The sequence below is a fragment of the Myotis daubentonii genome, chromosome 14 (genome assembly GCF_963259705.1).
Source record: "Myotis daubentonii chromosome 14, mMyoDau2.1, whole genome shotgun sequence".
NCBI lineage: Eukaryota > Metazoa > Chordata > Mammalia > Chiroptera > Vespertilionidae > Myotis > Myotis daubentonii.
Genome location: NC_081853.1, coordinates 15,594,555 through 15,616,995, shown reverse-complemented (window position 1 = coordinate 15,616,995; position 22,441 = coordinate 15,594,555). Strand labels below are relative to the sequence as shown.

Genomic DNA, 22,441 nt, shown 5'->3' with positions numbered 1-22,441 from the left:
TGTGAACAAGATTGGGTGACCATAACCAAATCCTATCAGCAAGGGATAGCTTTTACCTGTGTAACTCCATATGGCTCCTCACCCAGCAAGATCTGAGGTCACATGATTCACGGAGTCTATTTATTTAGTCATTTGAAGAAATTCGATTCTTAGTGCAATAACTCCTTGGAACTCTTTCCATGCAGTTCTTTGTACGTACTGTCAGCTCAACACTATATGATACAGATTTCAAAAAATGTATAAGCCAGTTGACTCTTTTAGCTCTCCAATGACATGCAGGGAATACAGCCCCAGGTGCATACAATTTCCAAATACACGTGTGGACTGATTGGGGCATACATTATGACAGAGCCATAGGGTTCACTTTATTCTTTAGAGCTAAAGCTTAAAGGTACTTCTCAGCTACAGAAAGTACTCAAGATTCTGTATTTAAAATAAATATTTGAAAGCGTTTTACATCGTCTGTTAAGTTTTACACCCCCCCCCATTTTTTTTCTTCACAGAGATAAACACTCTTAGATGCCACTAGGTACATGGGTATTAAACACTGGACTAAATCTGGCATTGGATCTTGGTTCAGCTGCTGATTTTCTTTGTGACTTTCTGCAAGTCGCCTCCCCTCAGTGTCTTTATTCATAGAGAGGATAATAGATGCTTTATGTTAACCTTACAGCATGGCTGGGTCTCAAGTGAGACACTAGACATGGTACTTAGAAAAGAACCAGAAATCCTTCATTTCTCAGTAGGTGTCATTCCAAGGGCCACACAAGGCTACTACTGGATGAGTCAAAACCAGAACATATAAGAGACAAAGGGACCAAGGCAATGACTACAAATACCACTAACTAAATCTGGCTTAATCCTGACCGATATCTGAGATAGTGAATCTTAAAACCAAAACTAAGCTGTCCATCACATTGTCAGGTAATTCTTAGAAAGAAAACAACAGAAACACCTCTTTGTATTTTCATTAAAAATGAAATGGACCCCAAACCCTTAAGACCTTAACACCAGGCTCCAGAATCCTTAGCCAACACAGTCATTCATTTGAGTCTTTTTTAAGAGCAAACCTCCCCATGGGGAAACACTGGCTTTTAAGTTACAATTGGTATAATTTGTGAGCCTAGTAGCTTTCCTTTTAGTGACTTGGTCAGGTGTTCGGAGCATCTAACATGCTAGAAGCACCAGTCCCTCCTGGCATGGGAAGTAAGCACCCAACAAATATAAAAACAAAGATCAATTGAGCAAAGCTGCATCGATGATCAGAAGAAGAAAGCTTAGTGATGCTCACGTGATACCACGTTTCTCAGTGAAAGTCTAGAGCGGCGGACTAAAAAGCTCCTTAGGTTCCAGTTAACGATTAGAGCCGGGAGGACCTATCCGGTTATAGGTATTAAAACTGAACATTTGCAACCCAACTCATACGCCCATGTCATAAGAAATACTAGATTAAGAAGCAGTATTATATTAATGTCATAATCCATACAGAACATTTTTGCCTTAAATATTTTAAGAAAATAAATTTTCAAAATATGTCATTTTTCCCCTTTCATTGGGGACCATCATTGAAATAAAAAAAGTTACAAAGCACTTAAATCTCTAGTAGAAATTTTGTTAATGATTTTAAGAGAATCTTTATTGTTGGACATTTTTACTCAAATGTCTGATATCAAATGCACATCAATGACACCTGCCCCTTCCCCATGAGCCTTTCCCTAAGTGCCCTTCCCTAGCACATTGGTTGCAACGACAAAAAACAAACACTAGGAGGCACTTTCCCATTCAGCACTGTGCCCCTGTCCTCCCATAGCAAATGCAGAAGGAATAGCCATTATACATCTAAAGGGCACAGGTGCTTTGTTGTAAACTGCCTTTGAAGGTCAAAAAGGATTTTAGAAAGGCCAGTTTTTTAAATTATTATTATTATAACCACATTCCTTCTGCAAAGAAAATGATCAATGTTAAAAAATTACTTCCCTAGAAACTAACAGTCAATGCCTCGTTTATAAACAAGTAAATAATCATGTTTTCAAAAGGCCAACTAGTGTATGCTGGTTTTTAAACACAAATACTGATGACACCTGCTGGTAGAAAATATATTTTCATTAACTGCTTATGGAGAAGTGAGCCCTACAAGGCTTAGCTGTCTTTTGCACTGATACTGAAACCAGAAAACTAGCCCCCAAACTCACTTAGGTTTCTTCTTCCAGCCTTGCCTATCGTCATTATCAGGAAGTGATACACCAGATCAATGAAGCTTGGAAATATACTGGACTGGGCACCTCTGTCTCAAGGTATATACAGCATAAGAGATACTTCTACTCGGATTTACACACTTTAAAAAAAAAATCCTCAATGCTGTTACCTGAAAAACATTTACCAACTACTTTTGAAATAAAATAGTTCCTCCCCCATCCTTACTCCCACACCAGGACATCTTCATAAAATGAAAATAAGTTACGTTATATAATCTGGATCCCTTAGGAAAATTAATATTTGGCATTTCTTTGTGATGATACATTTCTTTCATCACATTTGTGACACAGAGATATATTTACATTCTAAGTATAAGAATAAGAAAAGACTAAGCAGATGGGTGTTAACCCACATCTTTCACCAAACTCCTAAAAAAACACAGGAATACGTGATAGCAAGAAGGAACTAGTGAGAGCCCAGAGCTGTTTTCACTATTGTTTTATGTGACCCAAGTCAATGTACTAGTTAAACTCGGTTATGCTTTGCTTCCTTCCAAAAGGAAGCTAGTTTGAGGGGCACTAGCTTCACTGCTCCTACATTCATTAAATTACGAAGTTCCCATCGAAAAACCATTCTATCCATTCCAAGCCTGAACAACCTGAATCCTATGCAGGTGCCGTCCTGTCAAAACTTAAATAAGAGTCCAAACACCACTGGGGCCATAACACTTCCACAGCTGCCGGGAACAGAAACTCGTTGTGAAGATGTACAACTGAGCTGGGGTGGAGGGCGGGGGTGGGGGGAGAAGTTAGTTTGGGCTCAGCTTACAGAAGGCTGATCACAACTAGAGACCGGAATCTTGTCAGCTTAGAGCAGTTCTCGCTAGAGGCAATGAATCTTTGATGCTGTCCTCCTGAATATACATAATCCAGTGAGCCAAGTGCACACAGCCGAGCAGACCCAAGGGTGCCGGGTGGGTGGGACCCCCAGGAAGGCCGGATGCACACCGGCCTCCATACTCTCCCTGGTCCGGGTGGTGGTGGAGAGTGTCAATCTCCCACTCACACACGAGCAACAGTGATGAGCTGGGCCCTGTGAGTCCCACCATAGCTCGCCAAGAGAAGAAGGTGGCACAGGCCTGGTCCACAGGGAGGGTTCAGATCCACAGGCAAGTTCACAGGAAGAGAAATATTTCTAATGTTCCAAGACAGCTTCCCCCTGCCCCCGAGACTTTAACTCATTTTCAGGACCCATGTGGGGGGCACTCAAATGATCATTTAGCCCCCAGACCACGAGCTGACTGACCCCATGGCCACAGGCGACATGCAGAAGGGTGGTAGCCTTTGTTGCCAAGCCTGACAGGTGAGCTATCCAACCCCGGCAAGAGGAAAGGGACCCTTAGAGTAGCTCTTCCCGGAACTGGGCCTGCTGATACAGTAGGAAGTCCCTCTGCCAGGTCTCTGCAGAAGATTGACACTTTGAGAGCCTTGCAGGAAGCAAGGGTGGAAAAGGGTAGTGGGGGGGGGGGGGGGAGGAGGGGCAGGGGCAAAAGGCTGCTGCTCCCTGGTGGAGAGGAGCAGGGACAGGGACAGGGACAGGGACAGGGAGAAGGCGGCGCAGGCTTGATCCACAGGGAGCGCACAGAAGGCAGACAGTGAGAGAGGGAGACGGGAGTATGTGTGAGAGACGGAAAGAATGAGCAGTGGAAACAGGGACCGTGAGTGACACGGAGCCGGACCGGAGAGTCCAGGGGGAGCCCCTACCTCGGCGTCCTTGGCCGGACTGCTGGCCGGGGGCACCTCCAGGCTGCAGTTCGCCCTCTTGACCGAGAGGTAGAAGGGGTAATCCTTGGCCACCATGGCGGCTGCCGGGCCTGCCCTTTGGGGTGTCACCGCTGACCCGAAGCGAGAGCAAAACTCCCAGGCGAAAGGGGGCCCCAGCTCCACGGTGCCGGGCGCCGCGGCGACGCGGAGACTGACAACCGGCTTCTCGCCCGAAGGCACCCAACCCCGCGCGCCGGCTGGAGGGGGCGGGGCTAGGGCAGGGCACGCCCACCTGGTGGGCGGGGCGGGGAGTCTCGAGAGCCCCAGGTGCCGCCCCGCAGAAGCGCCTCGGGCGGGGGCGCGATGGCCGCCTGGCCCGGGCCGCTGCGCTGGACCCCGCACTCCCTGGTGGGAAGCGGGGGCGGGGGCGGGGAGGCCCGGGAAGAAACCAGGCGGAGGGAAACTGCCCCGGGGAAAGCAAGCGTTTGGAAAGCCCACCTTGCTTATTCCCAGCCAGGCTCCCCTGACACACATTTTTTTTAAATGAACGCCAATATAACAGAGTCTATAAACAGTAAAATGCGCCCCATTTAAACAATGTTTTTATTGATTTGAGGGAGAGAAAGGGAGAGGGATAGCGAGACAAAAGCATCCATGACAGAGCAACACCCATCGGCCCCCTCCTGCACGCCCCCCACTGGGGATCGAGTCTGGGCACGTGCTGGGGAATCCAACCCAGGACCTCCGGGTTTATGGGTGGACTCAACCACTGAGCACACAGGGGCAAACACACCCATTCTAAGTGTACAGCAGTTAAGTGATGACAAATATAAACGCCTGTAACCTCCTCTAGAGAGCTCCCGGGGCCCTTTCCCTGCAGCCTCAAGGCAACCAATCTACCGCACCTTACTAGAAAAAAAACACATTGTAAATGCCCAGCAGGCAATTACAAGGTCATCTGCTGCAGCCCTGTCTGGGCAGTAAAAACCAAGTGGCACCTGGAAACAGCTAATATCCACCAACAGGGAATCCTATATAATAAAAGGTCAGCCACCATAAGCATATGACCAGAACGACCAGAGACCAGAACCACCATGGCCCCTCCCAGGGCTGGCCCTGCCCCCAAGCAAGTGGGGGCAGGCAAGTGGTTAGAGGTGATCAGGTAGGCAGACAGCCCCTCACTGAGCTGGCTCCACCCCCAAGCAAGTGGTTAGGGGCGATCAGGCAGGCAGAATGGTTAGAGGTGATCAGGTAGGCAGACCAGCAGTTAGGGGTGATCAGGTAAGCAGGCAAGTGGGTAGGGGCAATCAGGCAGGCGGACCAGCAATTAGGGGTGATCAGGTAGACAGGCAAGTGATTAGGAGCGATCAGGTATGCAGAGGCCCCTCACAGGGCTGGCCCCACCCCCAAGTAAGCAGTTAGGGATGATCTGGTAGGCAGACAAGTGGTCAGGGGTGATCAGTTAGGCAGGCCAGTGGTTAGGGGTGATCAGGTAGGCATAGGGCCACTCACAGGGCTGCCCCCCCACCCCCCAGCAAAGAAAGAGGGAGGCCCAGGCCAGCCAAGCCATCACCCCCACACCTGTCCCCTGCAGAGGGAGGTCACCAGTGGCAGTGGAGCAGGGGGCAGCGCTGCACAGATGGCAAGCAGTGGCAGCTGCGGGGGTGGGGCCAGCTGCCTACAGCTGGGGGAAGAAAAGCCTGGATAGGCCCTGATCTCAGGCCAGGCCTAGGGACCCTACCTGAGGGGTCCTGGATTGTGAGAGGGCGCAGGCTGAGCTGAGGGACCCCCCCCACCCCCAGTGCACAAATTTTTGTGCATTGGGCCTCTAGTACTTAAATAAACTCTCCTCATTATGGAGCACTCTCAGCAGCAGTCAAAAAGAAGATGGGTCTGGAGTGGAAAGGTCTCTAATGTATGAGGTTCAGTTAAAAAGTAATTGCAGAGTAAGTACAGTATAATGCCATTTGTGTAAAACACATTTACAAAAGAATACCATATATTTTCTATAGATACCTGGAGGTAAGTACCATTGGGATCCATCCAGAAGGCTCCACAGCAAACTCCCATCACGAGTTCTCAGGGCTGAGGGGAGGCAATCAGTACCAGAGGGTACCTGGCATTAAGGGATTAAAGGTAACAAAGGAGACTACAAGTATAGCTAATGCTCTTAAAATTGTTTTTAATCCTCACCCGAGGGTGTTTTTATTGAATTTTAGAGGGAGAGGAGAAGGGAGAGATAAGAAGAGAGGGGGGGAGATAAGGAGGGAGGAAGGGAGGGAGGGAGAGAGGGAGAGAGAAACATTGACTGCTTGTCTCCCATACCCACCCCGATCTGGGATTGAACCTGAAACCTAGGTATGTGCCCTGACTCAGAATCAAACCCAAAACCTTTTGGTGTACAGGACAATATTCCACCTGGCTAGGGCTGTTCTTAAATTTTTTACAAGAGAAATATATTCATGTGTTTCTTGGGAAATTAGAAATTAGTTTTTAAAAATGAAAATGATCATTACCTCAAGTTACTTTGTCGAATGCACTGTTGGATTTTCTACCCCTTCCTTCTCAGAGTCCTGGCCACAGTGAGTGTGGTTTGGGGAAGCGTCTTGTTTCAACTTCCTCCGTGTGCAGGAGGGAGTGGGAAAGGAAGTGTGTAGTCCCTGCTTCCGTGTTCTCTGCTTCCAGCTGAGGCCAGAATCCTCACTTCCCACTTCCCAGACAGGAAACCTCACGATACAGGACTCTTTCATCTCAGGTACCAAACCCACACGCTGGCACGAAATCCACCCACCTCCCCGCCCAACAAGTGGAGATAAACTGCCTCCAGAAGGAGTTCTAGGGAGAGTCAGGACCAGCTTTGCAGCCTCACTGCTGCCACAGATGTGGAAGGAGGCTCCTGAAGGAGTGGGTTCCCACGGAGACGGAGGAGAGCGCCTGCGTGCTTCCTCTTAAACATGGACCATCAAGCGGTGATAAGGCAGCGGGGTGGGACCACTGATTCCTCTTGCCTGTACTCCTGAACACAACTCTGTCCTTTCAGCCTGGGCTGGGCGGATAGGGGGCTTACACAGGTGGTCTCCACAAGCTGGGCTAAGCTTGGTGGGGGAGAGAGACGTCCTCATCTCCAAGGCCACCTTACCCAAAGCAGCCCCTGGTTAATTCTGCAGCCAAAGTAGGGCCAGGAGGCAGGGAGATGCCTCACTTAAGGCTCCCCTGGCTGCCAAGGGCATGAGCTGAAGCACTTGCAGCTGCTCCTCATTCCCTCCCTGCTCTTCTGGCTCCCATGGCCCCACCATCCCAACTAGAGCGGCGGTTGCCAATCTTTCGGACCTCATGGACCACCAGTGAACGCTGAACAAATGAGGCTTAGGAAAAGGAAGAACACACTAACCCTGGTGTTAAGTATAGTGGCGACCGCTGAACTAGAGGACTCTGCCAGCAACAGCCCGTTGGGGGTGGGCTTTGATCCCTGGTGGAGCTTGCTGGGCCTTGTCCTCCAGTTGGGAGGGGTACTTCCGGCATTTGGTGAAGAAAAGAGTGACCCAGCAAACTACGACAGCCCTAGGATTAGACTACTCACTGTAGGATCTGCAGGGCCAAGCAGGAAATCTGACACACCATGAAATCCAGTGTAGTAATAAACTAAGCCTAAGGAAGGGAGGGCACTTTAACCTCAAGTTTAAGTACAACTACCACAGAGCAAAGAATAGTCATTGGCTGATGAGAACGCTTCCATATTCACTTTTTTATAACGTTTCTTATTTGCCCCTCCTTAAAATATTTTGATCCATAAAAATCAACCAATATGCTTGGCCACACAACATACGTGCAAAGTTACATCTTTTCTACTATCCATGCTAGGGAGAACTGGAGGGAGAGGAGAGAATTGATTTATAGCTAATGGCCAATAATAATTTAAATAGCGCTGCCAACAAAACAAAACAAAACGAAAATAGGCCCCAAAACAAATGTGAAGGGAAAGATGGCAATCTGGAGTTTTCTTGGGAGGCCTGAGACAGTTAAAGGATTTTCAAGGGTATTGACCCCACGCAATTTCCATCTTGTGCCCTGACTTTTAGAACCTTCTCAGTGTGTGATGTGCTGCTCCCAAATTAGCAGATTTGGGCTTTGGGAAATCTGCCTAGGATTCCAACCAGAGGTGTCTGTCACCAAAGACTTTGTCAGAAAGCAGGCTGCTCCACAGAAGGGTCCCCAAGCGCACACCTGAGGCTGGTGTCACAGTTGAGCGAAGCCACCCAACTCTGCAGTGCTGCCCAGCTGAGCGGGTCCCGGATGCTCCGCATTCCCCATCCTGCCTGTGTGTGTGTGTTTATGGGCTTAGGAACAACACTGCTCTAACAGTCAGCTCCACTCAAAGCAACAGCACAAAGTGCCTTTCAGAACTCGCCTTGGGCAAAGCCCGTTATAATCCTATAAAACGCTTCACAGCCGGGCAGTGTTCCTCGCTAGCCAGAAGCCTGGAGACTGGAATAAAGAAGTCTGTTCTGCATTTCCAGGACCGGTGCCAAGAGCAGGGCCTGCGTGCTCGCCTGGGCCGAGCGGGGCTCATTTGTGCTGCTGGTAGAGTGGTGGGTCTCCACACATAAGCCCACCACTGATTATGAGCTCCTTTCAGATGAACAGTCAGGCAGGCGTGGCTGGAAGACCATCAGTCAACTTCTCAAATCCACTGCCGTGACTGTGAGCAGAACAGGCTCAGCATGAGGTTAAAACTTCAGAAGTTAGAGCGGTTGTGACAGTCTTCTCAGCCAACGGGACGATGCTTTGTCCTGTCAGCACTATACTTAACACCAGGGTTAGTGTGTTCTTCTTTTTCCTAAGCCTCATTGTGCATTCGTTCGTTCATTCATTCATTCATCAAGTAGGTAAGAATGCCTATTACAGATCAAGTGCTCAATTAGTTACATTTCTCCCCTCTTTTCTGCCCATTCCTGAACCTCTATGCCAGGAATACACACCTGCTCAAGGAACATGTTAAGGGTAAAACATGGCCATTCGACGGTAACCTCTGCAGAGAGGTATGCACTTGCAGAAGAAGCTCAAGTAACAGTAGCCCATCCTCCAAAGCATGGCCTTCAGCTTCCTTGGCAGCTAAAGCCATCTCTTCTGTCCCTGCTAGGCTGACATGGTCATGTAGATACATGTCAGACACACATGTGTACCAACACCTCTCCCCTCCCCTTCCATTTGGGTGACATACCCAGTTAATGACCCAGCTCCCTCTCCTCTCTGCAACTTCAGTCTTGATGGGAGAGGGGAGTTAAAAAAGCCCGCAGAAGTCCTGACAGTGAATTCTGAGAGATTGGGACTATGGTTTACTGCCAGACAGGTAAAAATGGCACAGATGAAGCACTGAAGATATCTAAGATCATACCAGTGTCCAGTGTTACTCTCCCTCTGTCTGGGGATACGTGTACTGGCTCCAGGCTAGACTTATGAAAATACATCCCTAGATATTCTAGAGCTGGAAGGCTTCATTCTTGCATTCTCTTAAAGATCTCATTTTCTGAAACAAGTCTGAAAAACTGGTTAAGTGACAGAATTTTTCTCTTTCTCCTAGGATCGAGCTAATCCTGTGGATTACTAACTCTAATGCAAAAATAATCAAGACTCTATGTTTGGGGGAAAAGGAGGAATGAATATCTGTTTTGCCCTAATATGCCACATGCAGGTGCATTCCTAGCCTAGGCTCTGGTTCATTTACAGCTGTGATTCTCAACGGGGTGTGGGGGGGGGGGGTGGGGCGCCGCGGGTGATTTTAACTCCGGAGGTGACATTGGCAATGTCTGGATAGACTTTTCATTGTCCCTGGGGGAGAGTGCTAGTGGTATCTAGTGGGTAGAGGCCCAGGATGCTAGAAAACATCCTATAATGCACGGGACATCCCTCCACAACAAAGTGTTAACAGGTCCAATATGCCAACAGTGCCACTGTTGAGAAACACTGCATTACAGAGAGAGTAAAGCTGAAATATGACATTAGAGCCAGAGAATCTTTTAATTTTGACCTCAAGGATATTTTCACCTTGATCATTGATTGATGTCAAATGTTAGCTTAGGCATGGCGATGTAAAGAAAACAATGGCTGAGTGCCAGCCCTGCCTGGTAGCTCAGTTGGTTAGAGCATTGTCCTGATACACCAAGATTGCGGGTTCAATCCCTGGTCAGGGCACATATAAGAATCAACCAATGAATGCATAAATAAGTGGAATGACAAATTGATATTTCTCTCTATGGCTCTCCCTGCCTCTCTCTGTCTCTCTCTCTAATCAATTTTTTAAAAAAGGGCGAGTGCCAAGAAGCCTCAGAATATTGACATGCCTAGAATCTTTCCCTGATGCCCAAACTTGACCCTTAACCGAATGACAGATTTCATAACATATGAAATGGACAAGAGAATAAGGAAGGATATGGGAGTAAGGCAGGCTGGGGGCAGTATAGAAAATTGTCTTGGGAGGGGCACGAAATGTTCCAAAGCTTGGTCTTTCCCAAAACAACCTTTACCGCTGCATTTCATTGTTTTGGGGGGCAGAAATGCAATCTCAGTGATGAAATAAAAACCCCGCAGAGTTCAATTCATTATTGTTTTGGCTGCACAGCGTGTGTGATGGGAAACTTGTCTCCGCTCCAGATGTTGCAATAAGAATCCTGACCTTCTCCAATTTTAGCTGATTACTATCAGTAACTTGTTTTGCTTAGAGAATCCAAGCTATCTTTGAGACTACTTTCTGTATCATTCTAGAGGGTCTTTGAACTTTATGGATAGTCTGCATTTGTTTGAGAGTCTTTAATATTTTTGACCAATAATTCAATAAATTTGTTTATACCCCAAAACTATTTATTCCCTGTAGACTACGGCTAACGTATGCATTGCGTAGGTTTTAAAATACTAATCATTGCATGGAGAAATTAGAATCCAAAACGTATAAAGTCTAGCTTTGGATATTGGAAGTGTTTTCTATCAACTACAAACTCAGCAAAGAACCATATTTCATCAAACCTAAGATACCACAGACTGTAATATGTGGTATTATTTTATGTACTACCAGGAAAGAACAAAAAAATGCTGCCAATTATAACACGTGATCAATTCCAGAGAAGTTAAAAAGTGGAGCAAATGTGCATAAAATAAAATATAACAGTATTCATCCATCTGGCTGGGATTTGAAAACACACATTTGTAGAAACATGACTTCTGGGAATTCAGGGACAATAATTCCAGAGACTACCTGCGATGAAATCAACCAAGAAACTTATCAAATCTGTATCCCTGGGCCCTACTTTGGGTCCATGGAATTGGAGTCTTTAGCAGTGGACTCCAGAAATTCGGATCATAGTTATCAGCAAGTCCAATAATAAACCTGGGCCCCCTCCTTCAGAAACACTTTCATTGCAGATCCTCAAGCCAGAGCTGCCCAAGAGGTAAAATGTGGCAGCATCAAAATCCAGAATGGGCACGGGCGCGGCTTATTTGCCCATCCGACACTGAGAAACTATTATGTGCTGACAGGCTGCTATATGCGTATGGATGCCTTGGGGGATACAATGAAAACTATGCAAGTCCGCACTTCAAGTAAACTACCAACCGAGCCACCCACCAGGAGCTGTGTTCTGGCTCTCGGGACTTGATTTACAATCTAGTATCCAGTTCCAATGAAAAACATGCTTATCTTCATAGCCAGGGGGCACGACTGCATTTAGGTTTTAAAAAAATTAGCTGTAGCAGTCGAGAACGGGAGGAGGGTAGTTGGCTTGAGATGTTTACTTGAACAAGACCTGCGTCCGAGGGGAGGCGGGGAGGGGGCTGGCATGTGTAAAGGAACCTAACTACAGAACAAGTTCAGCTAGCAGAAGCAGACTCCCAGCAAGCACATGCCTCACTCGCCTGGCGGGAGCGGAAGTCGGCCGGGGTGTGCTAGAGAGAGCAGCCCATTTGCCTAAGTGTTCTTCCAGCCCAGGGCGTCCGACAACACTGCAGAGGGGTTAGGAGGTGCAGGTTCCCTGAGCACTTTGGTTAAGTGGGTGCTGACTTACATGCGCTTCTGCTGTATTTGAATTTTTTTTCATCTCACATCCAAAACTAAGCTCAGCAAACACAGGTCTCCCACGCCCACAGTTCTGACTGAACTAAGAGCCTTGGCCAACGAAAGGCTGAACACAAGCATCAGCCCCTGGTTCACCAACTTTGATCACCGCCTGGTCATTTAGTTCTTTGGCATGAGGAGATCGACCACCAGATGGCTTTCTGGCTAATGCCTCTCATCCGAGGCTGTCCCTGATGCCCAGGCTCGGAGAACCCTTGCCTTGTGCCCCCACAGTGCTGAGCGCCTCTCCCCCCCCCCCCCCCCCGCCCCCGTACTCATCCTGCTCACAGGGACTGACTTGCTGTGTCTCCGCTGCCCAACAGCAGCGAGCTGCCAGGGCACAGGGGCCGTGTCTGTCTTGCTCACCACAGTGACTCCAGCTCCTTCCATCACTCTGGCACATGGCAGAACAGTGATGGCGAACCTATGACACGCGTGTCAGAAGTGACATGCGAACTCATTTTTTTGGTTGATTTTTTGTTAAATGGCATTTAAATATATAAAATAAATATCAAAAATATAAGTCTTTGTTTTACCATGGTTGCAAATATCAAAAAATTTCTATATGTGACACGGCACCAGAGTTAAGTTAGGGTTTTTCAAAATGCTGACACGCCGAGCTCAAAAGGTTCGCCATCACTGTGGTAGAAGGACCCATAATTGTTAAATAAAAATTAAATTGAAATGGAGCAATTCAAAGAACACATCATGAAGGAGGTAAATCCAGAGAATTTTTGCAACGAGGGACAGAAGTTTCTGAGATGGGACTGAGAAATCATATGCACAATACCGCAGCGAAAAGACATTTTGAAAAGCATACCTGAGTCCCTAATGCTTATCTTCTTGAAGATTCCAAGGCTCACCGAAAGCACTTGGAGAGCCAGCTCCTGCGGTGTAGGCTGTGGGCCCTCTCGGATATTACTGAGCTTTCAGTTGCCCTGGCTTCTTATAACACCCCCGGCAAGTTACACTAATTCCTGAACAAGGTGGACTTTCCGGGAGACTGAAACTCTGGCGGCAAAGGTATGTCAAATAGTTTTGTTTTTAGAGACACCGTGTAACATGTTCATCTGAACCTTTTCCTTCCTCCAAAGGCACTTTCTTCCTTTTCCTGCTCTGTTTTTTATTTCAAGCTAAAGTTCCAGCCGTGGGCAAACTACGGCCCGTGGGCCGGATCCGGCCCGTTTGAAATGAATAAAACTAAAAAAAAAAAAAAGACCGTACCCTTTTATGTAATGATGTTTACTTTGAATTTATATTAGTTCACACAAACACTCCATCCATGCTTTTGTTCCGGCCCTCCGGTCCAGTTTAAGAACCCATTGTGGCCCTCGAGTCAAAAAGTTTGCCCACCCCTCTAGGGGATTGTCTAGGGCGGGGGGGGGGGGAGTGGACACATATGTAATACCCTTTGTAATACTTTAAGCAATTAAAAAAAAAATTTAAAAAAAAAGTTTGCCCACCCCTGAAAACTATAATTTTGTTTTTCTTTTCAACTTGCCATGCTCATACCTAGTGCTATTTAAGTATATTTGTATTGATTTCAGAGAGGAAGGGAGAGGGGGAGAGAGAGAGAGACAGAAACATCAATGATAAGAGAGAATTATTGATCGGCTGCCTCCTGCACGCCCCCCACTGGGGATCGAGCCCACAACCTGGGCATGTGCCCTGACCGAGAATCGGACCCTGACCTTCTGGTTCATAGGTCAAAGCTCAACTAGAGCCACTCTGGCCGGAGCCACGCCGGCTGAGTTAAACTTTGCTCTCTTGAGTTGGGCCCAGAGGGACTGACTTTTAAAGGGGCAGGAGGGATTTTTGCCTGTTTCTGCAAGATTAAGCATGGCACTTATCTAAAGTGCCCAGACTGATGGGAAATTATGGACTCCAGGACTTTTTATCCAAGGAAACTGCCCTGCTGGCTACTCTACCAAGGGATGGCCATGGTCTCCCGTCTGGCCTTCCTGGAACATTACATGGTCTGAGAGCTCAGTTTGATTTAAACCCAGTACACGCTGCACAAAACCCATCTGTCAGTGAGTGGGAGGAAGGGAGGGTAGAGGTAAGAGAGAATTAAAATTGTAAAGCCAACATCACGTGGCTTCCTCCTTGAACTTTAATAACCCTGGGCTGCCTGCGGGCTCAAAAAAACCAAATGCAATGGGTAGGGACAAGGATTGCTCTGGTGCCAGGAAAATGCAATAAGACATAAATTTTACAAGGTAAGCAATGAATAAATGCCCTCCAGAAACAAAAAGCCTTTAACATCTCTGAAGTTGGCAGCCAGATGCCTGAAACGTTGGTTCAGTGCATCCAAAAGGCACAACAGGTAGGACCACCTTTTAGATGAAGTCATCGTCCAGGGCAAACAATAGCTGGGGAGGCTGGATTTCATGATTCAAGGAAGGAGGGGAATTAGTTCAGTATTTTCTTTGCCACAGCAAGACCCATGTGAATGCACATTAGAGGTTTTCCACATGTTGGGCACATTTTCTAGAATGTCTGTAAAGGAAACACTGCAGACTGCCTTGGTTTCTGAAAGAGCTGTCTTTCTCTCTGGGATGGGGAGGGATCTGATTTGTCCCATGATGGTTCTTGAGAAGATCCGCAACTCCAGGTCTTCCTTCGGGTCTCCTGTGGTTCTGAAATGCAGCTCGGGGTGTCTTGTTATGCTTTACCCCCAGAAGTGTTGCAGGAAGTGCCTGTCACCATAACTCAAAAATAAAATTGAAAACGATGCTGGCAGAGCTCAAAAACCAAAGGGATCAGCATTCTGCTGCAGTTTCCTGTTCATAAAACTTTATAAAAACAACCCACCCATCAAAGAAAAAAGCCTTCAACAATAGCTCATTATTCTCTTCCTCAACGCTTGCCTCATACCACTCTGAAATTAGGTGCCATCACATTTCCTGAGTTATGGGCTCTGAACACCACATCCCTTTCCTCCCGTCCTCGCCCCTACCCCACCTGGCATCATTCCTGAATTTACTTCTCTAGTGTATGGGCTCAGCAGAGAGAGGCCAGCATCCTCCTTCCTACCTGTCCAGAGACCAAGCACCTGTACCGGCTGGAAGCAGGAGTAATGGAGGCTTCCTTCCCTCAAATTCATTGTCATTTCCTAGAGAAACTTTTAATATGGAAGGTGCAAAGTTACAAAGTGAAAAAAAACCCAAAACCATACAGACTGCTCCAATAAACTGAAAAATAATATAAATGCATTGCCTTGTGACATTAATTTTTGGCTCTAAAGTAGAAATGTATGGAATATTCAACACCCCATCCTTTAGTACCTGATAGAATATAGGACAATACAAGCTCTAGAAAAAGAAGTTTAGATGCAAATACCACGTTTTCCACTGGCTGTCTATAGGACTTCGGACAATTTATTTAACCATGCCAAACCTCAGTTCAATCATCTGTGAAATGGGGATATGAGAGTTTCAAGGCTTTAACAAGATAAAGCATATTAATAGTTTAGTGAGTTTATACATAGGTCAGCATTTTAGATACAAGGTAAACAAATAATCCATATTGTTATTACCTTTCTGGTATACAAAACATCCTGCTCCCTTTTGTTTCCATGAATTAGAGAGGAAAACATGGGATTTGGGGATCCTTGCTTCCAAAGGGGTTAATTCTTTAATTTAAACCAATGGTTTCAAATGCTGATTTAGTTACTGAACATACATAATAAAAGCAGCACAGAGAAGAATGGAACTGACCTAACATTGAAGACATGGGGTCTAGTCCTGGTTCTACAACTAAACTTGCTGTATGACCCTCGGCAAGGCAATTAAACTCTTTGGGGTGCAGTTTCTTGAACTATAAAATAAGGAGATTTAAACAAAAATGCTTATCTTCCTAGCCGGCGTGGATCAGTGTTTGAACCTTGACCTATGAACCAGGAGGTCGTGGTTCGATTCCAGGTCAGGGCACATGCTCGGGTTGCAGGCTCGATCCCCAGTGGGGGGTGTGCAGGAGGCAGCCGATTAATGATTCTCTCTCATCGTTAATGTTTCTATTTCTCTCTCCCTTCCTCACTGGAATCAATAAAAAAATGTATTTTAAAAATGCTTATCTTCTGTGATTCTGTAAAATAGCAACAACTGATGTGTATATGAAGTATTGTTTCAATTTTATCCTATTTTATATCAGGAAAGAATAAAAATGATAATGCTATTGATGAAAGCATCCTTGCTTAAAACCAGCATGTTTGATATAGGCAGCCCACAGTTTGGGTCGGTTCAGAATAACCATATTTCATAAGGGGTCATCAGAAAATTCAGCTCGATGTCCTCATTTGTCAGGAAATGCATAAGCATATGGATTTCTTTAACATCAAATGGCCAAGAAAACAAGATTGAAGCAGGGGTAAGATCAATTATGACCAATGAAACACTGAGGAGAAAATGCAGCTAGACTAAAAATGGAAGGGAACTGGCCTAAAATATACTGTCACTTAAAAATAGGCACTTGGCCGCATGGTGCCCTGTTATCTGTACGACAACATTTGGTTCCTACTGTGTCCTCTTCCTACAGCCTGTTATGACTGTGAGAGCTCTCTGTTCCTTCAGGGACAAAGTCTTGCTGCCGTGTGGATTCCCCCCAGTCATGACTTCCTCTCTGCCTTTGGATAGGCTCTGCTTATGTCCAAGTAGCAGGGCTGCAGCCGGTTCTCCCCCGAGTGCAACACACAGATGGCTGCTGGTGAGAGCTGAGCACCAGGGGCTTCTCAAGGCCGAGGGCCCTGTGCACCCAGGCCAGCTGCCAATGCAAAATACTTACACTGATGTCACACATTTTAAAATTCGGAACTAAAGGCAAATATGCATTGCAGCAACTTCTGAACAGTGCCTTATAGATAACAAGTAGAACTAGAATTAGCCAACAAACCATAAGCTTCATTATTCTTTATTCTGTGTCTTCCACTTGACTGTAAGTTCCCTAAGGGCAAGAATCATGACTCTTGTTCACAGTTGTAACCCCAGTGCTGGCAAGTGGCCAGAGCTCAACCAGTGATGGCCATGGCTAATGCTGACTGAGGGTCTGCTCTCTGTCAGGCACTGTTCTTTGACTTTACAGGATGTATCTCGGATAATCCTCACAACAATCCAATGAGGTGGGTACATCTATTAAAGGAGAAACTGAGGAACAGGGAGTTTAAGCAACTTGCCCCAAGTGCTAGAGCTAGTAAGTGGCAGAGCTGGGGTTTAAATGCAAGTACTTTGCTTCAGAACCCGCAGTTCCAATGATGAAGTGGAACATAATTTCTGCAGTCTATTTGCAACTTAGCAGGTCTCCTAATGCCAGAGACCATGACACTGAGGGTCAAGAATGTGAGCCTATTAGCTATGTTCGAAAGAACAAATGGCAGTCAGAAGACCTGGTTTCAAACCTTAGCCCTGGACTCCTATACCAACTTTGGTCAAGTCCTGTGACCTCTTTGCTCACCAGTTTCCCCTGCAGGTTAATATGAGGTTGGATGGTCATGTAGGTCCCTGACCGTTGTAAATCCCAAATGTTAGAGTCACCCTAAACACACTCCTACATCCAGACAACTGCAGGTCACACAAGTGTGCTCCTCCGTCCTCCAACGAGGGAGAACCACCAAAATACCCTCGACAATCAAGCAAGTTCCTCAATCTCTCAGAGCCTCGGTGCCCTCATCTGCAATTAGGATAGAATAGCACCTACTTCAAAGGGTGGAGGGGAAGATTACAGAGAAGCCAGGTAAGGGGCTGACACATAGCAGTGATTTCATAAACAGTAACTAGGTTTATTATGGCCCCAAAGAGAGCTTCGAGGTAAGTCTGGAGGGAAAAAAACCTTCTCAAAGCCCCTGAACCAACCAACCCATCAAAAAGACAGTGTGGAAACAAAGATTTTAAATAATTTCTAAGAGTAGAATCCCCAGAGCAAAAATTCCGTATTGGATTCTCTTTCAAAAACTGGAGCAACGCAGCCAGGTTTGAGTTGACTTTGGATAGAACAAAAGGAACCCCTGTGATGTGGGGACTTCACGTGTGAGTGCCGAAATGCTAGAAAACAGTGTTGGGTGCCATTTGCTCTACGCCAGGCCCGTGACAAGCACGTGACATGTATTATCTTACTGAGTCCTCGAAGCCTGTTGAAGAGGGTGCTTTCCCTGTTTTACAGCTGAGGGCAAAGAGGCTCACAAAGGTGAAGTGACGTGCTCAAGGTCACGCAGCTACTGATCCACACTAGAACTCAGTCTGCTAGGAACACTGATGGCCTTAACCACAGCTGCACCCCCTCCCCAAGGACAGACTGTTGTTGGCCTCGGCATGGCCCAGGTCCACAGGGAAGCGATCTTTGTCCACAACATGGGTGGGTGGGTTTATATGTAGGGTGTGTGTGGCTCAAGCGGCCTTGGGTTTTAGTCTGTTTAGCGCCAGACTCCTGGAAGCTGTGGACAAATCATTTGATGTTCCTGGATCCTGTTTTGATCAAACAGAATGTAATGGATTAGAGCAGTGGTTCTCAACCTGTGGATCGTGACCCCTTTGGCGGTCGAACGACCCTTTCACAGGGGTCGCCTAAGACCATCCTGCATATCAGATAGTTACATTATGATTCATAACAGTAGCAAAATTACAGTTATGAAGTAGCAATGAAAATAATTTTATGGTTGGGGTCACAACATGAGGAACTGTATTTAAAGGGCCAGAAGGTGGAGAACCACTGGATTAGAGTTTTCCAATCCAAGTCTTGTGGAATATTAACCACATTCATTTTATAACCAGGAGGTCAGGGATGAAAGAGTCAAGGCTTGAGCTGACCCTCTATCGTGAGATCCTGGTTGGGGGAAGTAGTGGAATATGTTGGCAAGCAGGACTCCTCAATTCCCTTTCATCTTGAAAATTCTGAAATTCTACTGAATATGACGGGACAGAGGAAGAGAAAAGGGAAGAGAGGACCTCACAGGAATCATGGGGGAGGTTGCAGGGGCTCACCTTGAAGCTGTGTTTACATACCAACCACACTATACATACTTAGCTTATTTGGGATGCTGTTAGGCGGAGGGAGCTGGTGCAGATAATGGGGAAGAAAGCTAAATCTCTCCTTTTGAAATGATCCCCACAGCACACAGTAAGCACTCAATAGATGCTGATAGAATCGACTTCAAAGGAAAACAGATCTGGATCAAACTGACAGAAGCTGAGCTGCTGCAGAAGATGTATGAATATGTCAAAAATACTAACAGCAATGCCTTTCTTTTGTTCCCAGCCACCCACTCCACCATAAGCTATTTTCAAACGAAAGATCAATTCTCTTTTGTGCGAATGAGCACACCTCTCCCAGGGGGATAACCACAGGTAAACCCTCCCCCTGCCTCTATCCCACACATCTGGAATCTGAACAAAGGTGAGCTGCCTGGAGCTAAAGAATTCTTCTCATTTTCAATTGTATCGTTGCCCAGGGTAATGACAAATATTGTTTCATGCGTTTCCAAGCTTAGCTTTAGAGCTCAAAGGATAAAGTGCTTCCGCAAGAAAGAAAGAGTAGAAAGGAAAGAAAATAAGAGAGTGAAAAAGCTTAAGCCACACATATATGACTTAAAAAAAAAAATTGAAATAGCAGAATCTTGTCCTCCCCGGAAAGGTGGCAGCATGCCACAGCCTCAGACCTGCTGATGTCTCCATCTTGAGACACCAGGAGTGACAACCTCAAGGAGTTCTCTTTGTACTGTTATTCTAAAAGCAGGATTTCAGAGTAACCTCGGTTCATCTGACTCCTAGCTGATGTTTCTTCCATGATACCAGGTAACCTCATGAGCCATGTTCCCATTACACACACACACACACACACACACACACACACACACACACACACAGGCTGGCGCATAATAAGATCTCCATACATATTTGTTGACTAAATTAAAGAAAAAGATTCAGAAGATATGTACCGAAGGCCATCCACATGAGTGGATTGATTGACTGTTGACTGACATTTAAAAAGTTTTATGTAACTTTGAACTCATGTCCAGAACAGCCCCTCCCTCCCCCTTCCCTGCCTTTTCACATATCACCAATTATTCAAATCCTAGACCAAGTTTTTCTTCGGAGAAGCCTTCCCAAATCAAACAGCCCACAGGAGATGGTTCCTGCTTTTGAGATCTAACAACCCTTACTACCACCACTCAGTGATCGTGTTCTGCCAGGCGGCAAGTTTTGAAATTACTTAACTTTCTACAGCCACATAACTTTTTATCTCCCAACCTAGAACTCCTGAAGGCAGGGTCTTTCCATGCCTGCCTCTGGATCCCTTCTTAGGGCGCTGGAGCAAAGGAAGAATGACTTCCAGAACAATGACTAATCCATTCAACTTCTTCCAACTAGTTTCATGGTCAACTGAATCTCTGTGCTGTTCTCCTGCTGCTGGGAAGGCCAAGTTACAATTGGTAGCTGGTCAACTGCATAAAACTCTACTGAGGGAAGGACTGGAAGGATGTGTTGTCCCCATAAAAATTAAGGAAAATACTTATCCAACCTCCAATTCTACTCACCAGTTTACAGAGAACAGGAGGATAGAGGGAAAAGTAAAGCTATATTGTGAGAAAGCAATCCCTGTACCCCGAATAGAAAACATTTCACAAGACAAATGACCGGGTTTCTATAACAGATCAGTAGCATGGGAGAAAAGAGAGGGAGGCAGAGTTTTACAGAATATCACCCGCAAGAAATGGGTGGAGCATGCTGGGACCCTGATTCAAACAGGCCAACTGTACAAGAACCTCTTTGAGACAAATTAACAAGAATCCTTTATTATCACCTATAATGCAATCCAAAGGCAAATTTGAATTTGGGGAAATTGATGATACTAAGAAATTCTTAGTAGTCTTGTTAAATGTGGTAGTTATGTAAAAAAAAAAAAAAAACAAATAAATTGTCCCTATCAGGTAGAGATGTATACCGAAGTACTGACAAGTAAAATGATATGAGGACTGAGGTTTGCTTCAAGTACCCCCCAAGAACAGTGTGGTGAGATTGTGGAGGCTGAATGCTGGGGGAATGGAGGTGCTAATTTTACTATTCTCCCTACTTCTCTAAAGTGGGCAGATCGTAAGGTGTCATGTTTAACATACTAAATTGCCCACCTTGGAAAGTTAGCTTCCAGTGCTGGTGAGGGTGTGGTGAAAACGGCACACTTACAATTGTCGGTGATAGTAAAAACTATCACATCAAGAGATGTCAGTATATACCAAGAGCGATATAAAAGTGCAAATGTTTCGGCCCTGTGTTCCTACATGTGTGAATTTACCAAAAGAAAATAATTCAAAATAAAACATTTTCAGTGCCTAGTCATTTAATAGTGATGAACTAGAAATAATAATAGGATAGCTACTAAATATGGATAATGCACTACGTGCCGGGAACTATGTTAAATGCGTTAGATGCGTTCTCCTCTAAACAACCCTTTGAGGAAAGTATTCTCCCAGTGACGTCCCCAAGAGGCACAACTAGGAAGTGGCAGAGCAGGAAATATGGGTCAGGCTGGCTCCAGGCCCTGCACGCAGCTACCCTGAAATCTCAATGTCGAACAACAGGGGATGTTTAATGAAATTATAGGACAGCCATGGGATAAGCACTGTGTAAACATTAGTAAGTATAGTTATGAAGTCAAGCAACGTGAAAAATGCGAGGTTAAAAAGGCAGGAAGAAAACTGATTATCAGGGCACCTCTGCAGCCTGTATATACGTGGAAAAGTGTGGCAGGGAAAATACACAGAATGAAAATCCTGGTGGCATCAGAAGGGCAGTCTCCCGATTATGGGCCATGTGGTTATGTTATTTTTATAACGTAAATAATGAAAGGGGAGGTTATTGAGCTGAGGAGTGCGACCACTGCTGATGCAAACAATTTTGGTGGCGGGGTTTCCATAAATATTGTGAGCCATCGGTTTCTTCATGTAAGTTTTCCCCCCCCCTTTTTCTTTGGAAGTCTACCAAAATTAAAGAAAGAAATATTCTTTTCCTTCCTCCCCGCCCCCCCCCCCCGCCCGCCCCCAAATATCTTTCCAGTGAGCTCTGCTAGGAATTCACCTATTTTGATCAGGAAGCAAGAATTATCCCACAGTTTCCTCTTGCAGCAGAGGCCGAGTAAGATGTTACAAGATAAGATAGATGTCTTAGACATAGCCCAAGAGGAAAAAAAGACAACAGTGTAAATGAATCTACAAAGGACTGTTTTATGATTGAGGTTGCCTCTGAGTCTTGTGAAATCCTCTCACAGGTCATATATTATTCGCACGACTGAGAAAAGCACCAGAAAACAGAGATATAGTTCTCCATCTTATCATGGTCCAGCCCAGGCACATCCTCACGGTATCTACCAGACTGCTAATCACCTCAAAATCCAT

The 22,441-nt window shown here is 45.9% G+C and overlaps 1 protein-coding gene across 8 annotated transcripts in view; it reads right to left on the bottom strand.

Moving 5' to 3' along the window:
• The window catches only part of ARHGEF3 (Rho guanine nucleotide exchange factor 3), a 288,364-nt gene that overhangs the window by 59,512 nt on the left and 206,411 nt on the right, over positions 1–22,441 (bottom strand). For 2 of the 8 annotated variants that reach the window (XM_059663249.1, XM_059663253.1), the window contains exon 1: positions 3,960–4,202. The exons of 5 other annotated variants lie outside the window; for them this stretch is intronic. In XM_059663249.1, the coding sequence (XP_059519232.1) occupies positions 3,960–4,055 (96 nt within the window). In that variant the 5' untranslated portion in view covers positions 4,056–4,202. Of the gene's footprint in view, positions 1–3,959; positions 4,203–22,441 lie in introns of those variants that run through there. One more of the 8 variants, XM_059663250.1, reaches the window with a different exon arrangement.